General features: G+C 41.1%; 1 protein-coding gene across 1 annotated transcript; it reads left to right on the top strand.

The window, feature by feature from the left end:
* Nucleotides 1-4,514: 4,514 nt before the first annotated feature.
* On the top strand, nucleotides 4,515-8,974 carry LOC139750622 (glutathione S-transferase theta-1-like). Its single transcript, XM_071665297.1, has 2 exons — nucleotides 4,515-4,688; nucleotides 6,880-8,974. Exons 1-2 carry the CDS (start codon nucleotides 4,515-4,517, stop codon nucleotides 7,186-7,188), a joined length of 483 nt encoding a protein of 160 aa, XP_071521398.1. The 3' UTR covers nucleotides 7,189-8,974.
* The last annotated feature ends 2,502 nt before the right edge of the window (nucleotides 8,975-11,476 follow it).

The raw sequence follows: 11,476 nt of genomic DNA, 5'->3' as shown, positions 1-11,476 counted from the left end.
TCCTTTAGAAAGATTAGAATACAAGGAGGGGAGGGGGGGGGGGTTTTGTTTCTCTAGTCCACGTTCCTGTCCCCTTTAGTCACCTTCTACGACATGCGGGGAATGCATGGGAAGTATTCTTTCTCCCTTATCCCCCAGGGATAATTGTATGGGAGGGTATTGATTGAAAGGGTGAAGGCATGTACAGAGTATCAGAGTGGGGAAGTGCAGTGTGGTTTGAGAAGTGGTAGAGGATATGTGGATCAGGTGTTTGCTTTGAGGAATGTTTGTGCGAAATACTTAGAAAAACAAACGGATTTGTATGTAGCATTTATGGACCTGGAGGAGGCATATGATAGAATTGATAGAGATGCTCTGTGGAAGGTATCAACAGTATATGGTGTGGGAGGGAAGTTGCTAGAAGCAGTGAAAAGTTTTTATCAAGGATGTAAGGCATGTGTACGAGTTGGAAGAGAGGAAAGTGATTGGTTCTCAGTAACTGTCTGTTTGCGGCAGGGGTGCATGATGTCTCCATGGTTGTTTAATTTGTTTATGGATGGGATTGTTAGGGACTAGAATGCAAGAGTTTTGGAGAGAGGGGCAAGTATGCTGTCTGTTGTGGGTGAGAGGGCTTGGGAAGTGAGTCAGTTGTTGTTCGCTGATGATACAGCGCTGGTGGCTGATTCATGTGAGAAACTGCAGAAGCTGGTGACTGAGTTTGGTAAAGTGTGTGAAAGATGAAAGCTGAGAGTAAATGTGAATAAGAGCATGGTTAAGGGTAGGGTTAAGGACAAGTCAATTGGGAGGTAAGGTTGAATGGAGAAAAACTGGAGGAAGTGAAATGTTTTAGATATCTTGGAGTGGATTTGACAGCAGATGGAACCATGGAAGTGGAAGTGAGTCACAGGGCGGGGGAGGGGGCGAAAGTTCTGGGAGCATTGAAGAATGTGTGGAAGGCAAGAACATTATCTCGGAAATCAAAAATTGGTATGTTTGAAGGAATAGTGGTTCCAACAATGATATATGGTTGCGAGGCATAGGCTATAGATAAGGTTGTTCAGAGGAGGGTGGATGTGTTAGAAATGAGATGTTTGAGGACAATATGTGGTGTGAGATAGTTTGATCGAGTAAGTAATGAAAGGGTAAGAGAGATGTCTGGTAATAAAAAGATTGTGGTTGAAAGAGCAGAAGAGGGTGTACTGAAATGGTTTGGTCATATGGAGAGAATGAGTGAGGTAAGATTGACAAAGAGGATATATGTGTCAGAGGTGGAGGGAACGAGGAGGAGTAGGAGACCAAATTGGAGGTGGAAGGGTGGAGTGAAAAAGATTTTGAGTGATCGGGGCCTGAACATGCAGGAGGGTGAAAGGTGTGCAAGGAATAGAGTGAATTGGAACGATATGGTATACCTGGGTGGATGTGCTGTCAATGGATTGAACCAGGGCATGTGAAGCATTTGGGGTAGACCATGGAAAGTTCTGTGGGGCCTGGATGTGGAAAGGGAGCAGTGGTTTCGGTGCATTATACATGACAGCTAGAGACTGTGTGAATGAATGTGGCCTTTGTTGTCTTTTCCTAGTGCTACCTTGCGCGCGTGTGGGGGGAGGGGTGGTGTCATTTCATGTGTGGCGGGGTGGTAGCAGGAATAAATAAAGGCAGCAAGTGTGAATTTTGTACATGTGTATATATGTATATGTCTGTGTATGTATATATATATTTATACGTTGAACTGTATAGGTATGTATATGTGTGTGAATGTGTATGTATATACATGTGTATGTGGGTAGGTTAGGCCGTTCTTTCGTCTGTTTCCTTGCGCTACTTCGCTAACCTGGGAGACAGCGACAAAGTATGATAAATGTATAAGTATAATTTTTTTTTCATACTATTCGCCATTTCCCGCGATAGCGAGGTAGCGTTAAGAACAGAGGACTGGGCCTTTGAGGGAATACCCTCACCTGGCCCCCTTCTCTGTTCCTTCTTTTGGAAAAAAAAAAAAAAAAAAAAAAGAGGGGGAGGATTTCCAGCCCCCCGCTCCCTTCCCTTTTAGTCGCCTTCTACGACACGCAGGGAATACGTGGGAAGTATTCTTTCTCCCCTATCCCCAGGGATAATAAGTATAATATGTAGATATATATATATATATATATATATATATATATATATATATATATATATATATATATATATATATATATATATTATCCCTGGGGACAGGGGATTAAGAATACATCCCACGTATTCCCTGCGTGTCGTAGAAGGCGACTAAAAGGGGAGGGAGCGGGGGGCTGGAAATCCTCCCCTCTCTCGTTTTTTTTTTTTTTTTTTTTTTTTTTTTTTCCCCAAAAGAAGGAACAGAGGGGGCCAGGTGAGGATATTCCAAAAAAGGCCCAGTCCTCTGTTCTTAACGCTACCTCGCTAACGCGGGAAATGGCGAATAGTATAAAAAAAAAAAAAATATATATATATATATATATATATATATATATATATATATATATATATATATATATATATATATGTTTCTTTCATACTATTCACCATTTCCCGCGTTAAGCAAGGTAGCGTTAAGAACAGAGGACTGGGCCTTTAAGGGAATATCCTCACCTGGCCCCCTTCTCTGTTCCGTCTTTTGGAAAATAAAAAAATAACTAGAGGGGAAGATTTCCAGCCCCCCCGCTCCCTTCCCTTTTAGTTGCCTTCTACGACACGCAGGAAATACATGGGAAACCCACCCACATACACATATATACATAAACGTCTACACGCACATATACATTTCAACATATACATACATATACATACACAGATATATACATATATACATACGTACATATTCATACTTGCTGCCTTCATCCATTCCCATTGCCACCCCACCACACATGAAATAGCATCCCAACCTTGCGTGCTTGCATGCGATGTAGTGCTAGGAGAAGACAAAAAGGCCACATTCACTCACACTCATTCTCTAGCTGTCGTGTAATGCACCAAAACCACAGCTCCCTTTCCACATCCAGGCTCCACAAAACTTTCCATGGTTTCCCCAGACACTTCACATGCCCTGGTTCAATCCATTGGCAGCATGTCGACCCTTTTATACCACATCTTCTGTTCTCTCAACCACACACTTTTTAATTCCACACATCTCTCTTACCCTTTCATTACTTACTCAATCAAACCACCTCACACCTCAAATATTTCATTTCCAACACATCCACCCTTATCCACACAACCCTATCCATAGCCCATGCCTCACAGCCATATAACATTGTTGGAACCACTATTCCTTCAAACATACCCATTTGTGCTCTCTGAGATAACGTTCTCACCTTCCACACATTCTTCAACGCTCCCAGAACCTTTGACCCCACCCTCACCCTGTGACTCACCTCCGCTTCCATGGTTCCATCCGCAACTAAATCCACTCCCAGATATGTTGTATGAGAGGGTATTGATTGAGTGGGTGGGTGAAGGCATGTACAGAGCATCAGATTGGGGAGGAGCAGTGTGGTTTCTGAAGAGGTAGAGGATGTGTTGATCACTTGTTTGCTTTAAAGAATGTGTGTGAGAAGTACTTAGAAAAACAAATGGATTTGTATGTAGCATTTATGGTTCTGGAGAAGGTATATAATAGAGTTGATAGAGATGCTTTGTGGAAAGTCTTAAGAGCATATGGTGTGGGAGGTAAGCTGCTAGAAGCAGAAGAGAGGTGATGACTGGTTCCCAGTGAAGGTCGGGCTGCAGCAGGGGTGTGTGATGTCCCTATGGTTGTTTAATTTGTTTATGGATGGGGTGATTAGGGAGGTAAATGCATGAGTTTTGGAGATGGGCAAGTATGCAGTCTGTTGGGGATGAGAGGGCCTGGGAAGTGAGTCAGTTGTTGTTTGCCAGTGATACAGCATTGATGGCTGATTTTAGTGAGAAACTGCAGTTGGTGACTAAATTTGGAAAAGTGTGTGAAAGGAGAAATTTGAGAGTAAATGTGAATAAGAGCAGGGCTATTAGTTCCCTGTCCACATCCAGGCCCCCACAGACCTTTCCATGGTTTATCTCAGACACTTCACATGACCTGGTTCAGTCCATTGACAGCACGTCGATCCAGGTATACTCTTTTTCACTTCACCCTTCCACCTCCAATTTGGTCTCTTGCTTCTCCTTCTTCCCTCCACCTCAGGCACTTATATCCTCTTTGTCAATCTTTCCTTACTCATTCTCTCTATTTGTCCAAACCATTCCAGCACACCCTCTTCTGCTCTCAACCACACTCTTTTTATAACCTACCCTTTCATTACTTACGTGATCATACTACCTCACACCACATATTGTCCTCAAACATTTCATTTCCAACACATCCACCCTTCTCTGTACAACCCATGCCTTGCAACCATATAACGTTGTTGGAACTACTGTATATGTGTGTGTGCTTGTGTGAAAATTATTCATGTGCAGTTTTTATGTGGCTTATGCTTCCTACTCTTCTAACACACTTCTAGTTGAATAGCAAAGCAAGAATGGTGTTCATTAGGTGTGTAATTATGGTTCCTGTATTTATTATCAGCTGTACAGCTTTGCGATACATTGCAAGCAAGTATGACTCCTCTGGACAGTGGTATCCACATGATTTTGATGTACGGTGTAAAGTGGACGAATACTTAGACTGGCAGCATCTCAACACTCGAGCACATGGTGTAGGCTACTTTAGAAATAAGGTGAGAATTTTTTTATATATATATTTACAGAAAAAGAGAAAACCTAATTTTAAGATGGTTATATTCATTTTTTTTTTTTTTTCTTTGTCGCTGTCTCCCGCGTTTGCGAGGTAGCGCAAGGAAACAGACGAAAGAAATGGCCCAACCCACCCCCATACACATGTATATACATACGTCCACACACGCAAATATACATACCTACACAGCTTTCCATGGTTTACCCCAGACGCTTCACATGCCTTGATTCAATCCACTGACAGCACGTCAACCCCGGTATACCACATCGCTCCAATTCACTCTATTCCTTGCCCTCCTTTCACCCTCCTGCATGTTCAGGCCCCGATCACACAAAATCTTTTTCACTCCATCTTTCCCCCTCCAATTTGGTCTCCCTCTTCTCCTCGTTCCCTCCACCTCCGACACATATATCCTCTTGCTCAATCTTTCCTCACTCATTCTCTCCATGTGCCCAAACCATTTCAAAACACCCTCTTCTGCTCTCTCAACCACGCTTTTTTTATTTCCACACATCTCTCTAACCCTTACGTTACTTACTCGATCAAACCACCTCACACCACACATTGTCCTCAAACATCTCATTTCCAGCACATCCATCCTCCTGCGCACAACTCTATCCATAGTCCATGCCTCGCAACCATACAACATTGTTGGAACCACTATTCCTTCAAACATACCCATTTTTGCTTTCCGAGATAATGTTCTCGACTTCCACACATTCTTCAAGGCTCCCAGAATTTTCGCCCCCTCCCCCACCCTATGATCCACTTCCGCTTCCATGTTTCCATCTGCTGCCAGATCCACTCCCAGATCTCTAAAACACTTCACTTCCTCCAGTTTTTCTCCATTCAAACTCACCTCCCAATTGACTTGACCCTCAACCCTACTGTACCTAATAACCTTGCTCTTATTCACATTTACTCTTAACTTTCTTCTTTCACACACTTTACCAAACTCAGTCACCAGCTTCTGCAGTTTCTCACATGAATCAGCCACCAGCGCTGTATCATCAGCGAACAACAACTGACTCATTTCCCAAGCTCTCTCATCCCCAACAGACTTCATCCTTGCCCCTCTTTCCAAAACTCTTGCATTCACCTCCCTAACAACCCCATCCATAAACAAATTAAACAACCATGATGGAGTGAGTATTTTGAAGGTTTGTTGAATGTGTTTGATGATAGAGTGGCAGATATAGGGTGTTTTGGTCGAGGTGGTGTGCAAAGTGAGAGGGTGAAAATGATTTGGTAAACAGAGAAGAGGTAGTAAAAGCTTTGCGGAAGATGAAAGACGGCAAGGCAGCAGGTTTGGATGGTATTGCAGTGGAATTTATTAAAAAAGGGGGTGACTGTATTGTTGACTGGTTGGTAAGGTTATTTAATGTATGTATGACTCATGGTGAGGTGCCTGAGGATTGGCGGAATGCGTGCATAGTGCCATTGTACAAAGGCAAAGGGGATAAGAGTGAGTGCTCAAATTACAGAGGTATAAGTTTGTTGAGTATTCCTGGCAAATTGTATGGGAGGGTATTGATTGAGAGGGTGAAGGCATGTACAGAGCATCAGATTGGGGAAGAGCAGTGTGGTTTCAGAAGTGGTAGAGGATGTGTGGATCAGGTGTTTGCTTTGAAGAATGTATGTGAGAAATACTTAGAAAAGCAAATGGATTTGTATGTAGCATTTATGGATCTGGAGAAGGCATATGATAGAGTTGATAGAGATGCTCTGTGGAAGGTATTAAGAATATATGGTGTGGGAGGCAAGTTGTTAGAAGCAGTGAAAAGTTTTTATCGAGGATGTAAGGCATGTGTACGTGTAGGAAGAGAGGAAAGTGATTGGTTCTCAGTGAATGTAGGTTTGTGGCAGGGGTGTGTGAGGTTATATTCATATAGGCCATATTTTGATGGAAATGCCAAAGGCTTGTTAAGAGTGTTTCATAGTTATATACCTCTGAGGAAATTCATTCATTAATTTTCATAAAAACCTTAAAAAACCTTTATGGATTTGGCTTGAAGATTATTTGTAAAGGATGACTTACTGGTTGTTACATGATACAGCATATGTGAATCTAAAAATGTATATTTTTTTGAGTAGACTAATAAACTTGGCAGAATTTTATGTCATCTGTCAGTCATTTTATGCAAGTGCCTTCACCTAACTGCTGCCCTTTACAGGTTCTATTTCCCTCCCTCAAGAAGTGTGAACCTGATATGACTCTGGTGAATGAGCACAAGAAAGAGTTAGGACGCATAGAGAAGCAATTTTCCAGTTACTTTCTTGGATCTAGACCATTTATTACTGGAGATCACATAACCATTGCTGACTTGTTAGCTGCTTGTGAGTTTGAGCAACCCTTAGCTGGAGGCTACAAACTTTCACAGCCCACCTTAGAGTTTTTGAGTAGAGTCAAAACAGTTATGGGACCAGACTATGATAGTATTCATACTCCTATGAGAGAATTTGCCAAGAAATGTATTTCCTGATTAGCCAGACTTTAATGCTGGGTAATGCAAACTCATAATAGACTATTCTGGTGTGGGTCTCTTGTTAATCTGATGTAGAAATAGTGAATATAGGAATTGAAGGACTACAGAATGTATTATATTTCCATTGGATATAATGGTCTTTGTTACATTTTAAGGCCTGTGGTTTGTTGATAAGCATTTCTTTGTAGATGAATGTATTTTTTCATTGCAAAGACCATTGTATCTATATCTGTATCTCTGATGCCTGTTCCAATTGGAACTCCCTCAAGGGAGTGACCGGCAATAGAGTCTCCAAACCTAGAGAACTCCAGTGCCGCTTCTTAGCCTTTAGCGCCTTAGCCTTTAGCATCTCACCCTTAACAGGCCACTGGCAGAGGGCAACTTCAGTACACTGTTTAAAGAGGGTCCTACATACTACTTCTATCTAATGTTTCTACCTAATGCTCCACATGTCCCCGATTTATTTTCTACATCCTCTTGAATGTTATATTGCTCTTGAGTACATGAACACAGTAGAATTCCTAAATCTAATAAATCTCCATAATCTTAACCTGGAATAGACTTTCTTCAGTTTTTTGAAGACACATGGTTAGATGATGAATAATTGTTACTTCAGATATGATAAGATAGATTTCTACTGTGTGTATATGTCTAATAAATGACAAGCCATTTGCCTTGCAATGAAAAAGCTCGTACTCTCTCCACTGTGTACATAGCTGTATCCAGTAGTAAAGAAACATGGACTCAGTCCTATGTTGGTAAATGTCATGTTAGCCAGTGCTTTGAGTTGGATGTTAAACAACAGCATGCATATAGACACTTTGAAGGTTATCATGGGTAGAGCGAATAGGCCTTAGAAAACATGGTCTCCTATATCTCCAGAAACCCACAGGGCTCTGAAGAATCAACCTTAATATTTACATACCTTAACTTCACAGTCAACTGCCTCAGTTGCCATTACTAACTTTCCCAAAGTTCCAACAGTTTAGAATACATTTTGGTTATCACACACAACCACCAAAAGGTAAGATTTTGCCTTTGCTTTGTGCCTTCTTTAGATAGGTTTGGCAAGTAGCAGACTGATTTGAAATCTCTAGGCAACAGTTACTGACCTTTTACAAGTCATTCATCCATCACATCTGGGAATATTTGAAAGATATGTAGCACAACAACTCTTTGCCTAACTCACATCAGAGGTGGGTCAAAAGTGGTTTTGTCCCTGGCTTTGCGTTACAATAGTTACAGCATAATAGCTAAAAGGATTCCCTCATCTCATGAATTATGGAATTAAAAAGAATTTGAATAATTGATGGCAGGTCAAATTCAGCACGCATTGGTGCAGTGCCTCTTGTACCATTCTGAGCAGTCTTGTAACCATGTACCTCCCTCCCTGCAGCTCTGGTATCGTATACTGTAGTATAAGCTGTACCTACAATCCCATTTGTGCCATTATGCATTTAATGGCATAATTATGTTCCCTCCATTGTCAACATGATTAGCAGTGATTATAATTGATGGTGCTGGTCTGTTGCATTATAGTTCACATTAAAATGATTCATATTTTGCTTTATGATCAAGTTGTTAATGTAGACATGGTTTTTTGACTGTGTAAATGTAACTTCTTACCACTTGTTTCTCATTTGTATTTCTAATGTAAACGTTGTCTTTAATTTTGTGTAAATTTAATCTTTGTATCGTTTTAATTGATATTTGTGCATATCTGTTTAGTTCCATATATCTTTTTGTACATCATTAGTGCCAATAAACCTTTACCAGTATATTATCATTATTATACTTACCCCAGGACCCAGAACCTCCTTTATAGGGGTTCTGCTGCTTCAAGGTTACATTCATATCTCTTTGTAGAGATTAGAGTAAAGGTTGACCTTATCACATTCTTTAAGTTTTTGAAACAGATCTATATGGACAGTGATCAGTTTTTCAAGATCTGTAGGGACAGAGCAACCAGAGAAAATAACATGAATTCAAGCAAGAGATTTGTTGAAAAAAATGTAGAAGAAATACTTGTATAAGAGTGATAGGTGAATGAAATAGAATGACTGAGGACATGGATAATGCAGACAACACAGCATACATAAAATTAAGAAGTTGTATGATAGTAGAGAATGTTCAAGTGATTAGCCCCAGAATCATAAAACTCCCTCCACATACAGCAGTACAATAAAATCAGTAGCAGCAAGATGATGAACGCCCAGGGAGTGAGAAGTTCTGTGATGAGACTGTACTCCCTTTCATTCAATAACAGTGATACAACTTCACCAAGGGTGACCTTTCACTCATTGTGTAACCCCTTCAGGATGAGTCCAATAACACCATCCATATATTTATCTATCTACTGCAATTGTTTATTGCTCTATGATGTTTGCAGGTGTGAATAATTACAAAAACTGGTTTTACAACAGTGTTTTGACTCCTTTGGATATGATATATTTACAATTCATGTTGGATATCATTTACCATGAAAAGTTATTGTTATTTGAGTTATTGACCAACCCCATCATTAGAAACTTTTCTCAACAAATTTATGATTTATAGGAAGAAAGGTCACTTTGAAGTAAAATGCTTGTTTGACTGATTTTCTGTTGTTAACACATGAACTTTTTTTTTTTTTTTATACTTTGTTGCTGTCTCCCGCGTTTGCGAGGTAGCGCAAGGAAACAGACGAAAGAAATGGCCCAACCCCCCCCCATACACATGTATATACATACGTCCACACACGCAAATATACATACCTACACAGCTTTCCATGGTTTACCCCAGACGCTTCACATGCCTTGATTCAATCCACTAACAGCACGTCAACCCCGGTATACCACATCGCTCCAATTCACTCTATTCCTTGCCCTCCTTTCACCCTCCTGCATGTTCAGGCCCCAATCACACAAAATCTTTTTCACTCCATCTTTCCACCTCCAATTTGGTCTCCCTCTTCTCCTCGTTCCCTCCACCTCCGACACATATATCCTCTTGGTCAATCTTTCCTCACTCATTCTCTCCATGTGCCCAAACCATTTCAAAACACCCTCTTCTGCTCTCTCAACCACGCTCTTTTTATTTCCACACATCTCTCTTACCCTTACGTTACTCACTCGATCAAACCACCTCACACCACACATTGTCCTCAAACATCTCATTTCCAGCACATCCATCCTCCTGCGCACAACTCTATCCATAGCCCACGCCTCGCAACCATACAACATTGTTGGAACCACTATTCCTTCAAACATACCCATTTTTGCTTTCCGAGATAATGTTCTCGACTTCCACACATTCTTCAAGGCCCCCAGAATTTTCGCCCCCTCCCCCACCCTATGATCCACTTCCGCTTCCATGGTTCCATCCGCTGCCAGATCCACTCCCAGATATCTAAAACACTTCACTTCCTCCAGTTTTTCTCCATTCAAACTCACCTCCCAATTGACTTGACCCTCAACCCTACTGTACCTAATAACCTTGCTCTTATTCACATTTACTCTTAACTTTCTTCTTCCACACACTTTACCAAACTCAGTCACCAGCTTCTGCAGTTTCTCACATGAATCAGCCACCAGCGCTGTATCATCAGCGAACAACAACTGACTCACTTCCCAAGCTCTCTCATCCCCAGCAGACTTCATACTTGCCCCTCTTTCCAAAACTCTTGCATTTACCTCCCTAACAACCCCATCCATAAACAAATTAAACAACCATGGAGACATCACACACCCCTGCCGCAAACCTACATTCACTGAGAACCAATCACTTTCCTCTCTTCCTACACGTACACATGCCTTACATCCTCGATAAAAACTTTTCACTGCTTCTAACAACTTTCCTCCCACACCATATATTCTTAATACCTTCCACAGAGCATCTCTATCAACTCTATCATATGCCTTCTCCAGGTCCATAAATGCTACATACAAATCCATTTGCTTTTCTAAGTATTTCTCACATACATTCTTCAAAGCAAACACCTGATCCACACATCCTCTACCACTTCTGAAACCACACTGCTCTTCCCCAATCTGATGCTCTGTACATGCCTTCACCCTCTCAATCAATACCCTCCCATATAATTTACCAGGAATACTCAACAAACTTATACCTCTGTAATTTGAGCACTCACTCTTATCCCCTTTGCCTTTGTACAATGGCACTATGCACGCATTCCGCCAATCCTCAGGCACCTCACCATGAGTCATACATACATTAAATAACCTTACCAACCAGTCAATAATACAGTCACCCCCTTTTTTAATAAATTCCACTGCAATACCATCCA

The sequence above is a fragment of the Panulirus ornatus genome, chromosome 10, assembly GCF_036320965.1.
Source record: "Panulirus ornatus isolate Po-2019 chromosome 10, ASM3632096v1, whole genome shotgun sequence".
Lineage (NCBI taxonomy): Eukaryota > Metazoa > Arthropoda > Malacostraca > Decapoda > Palinuridae > Panulirus > Panulirus ornatus.
Note: the sequence above shows the minus strand (reverse complement) of the source record. Positions and strands in the feature narration are given on the sequence as shown.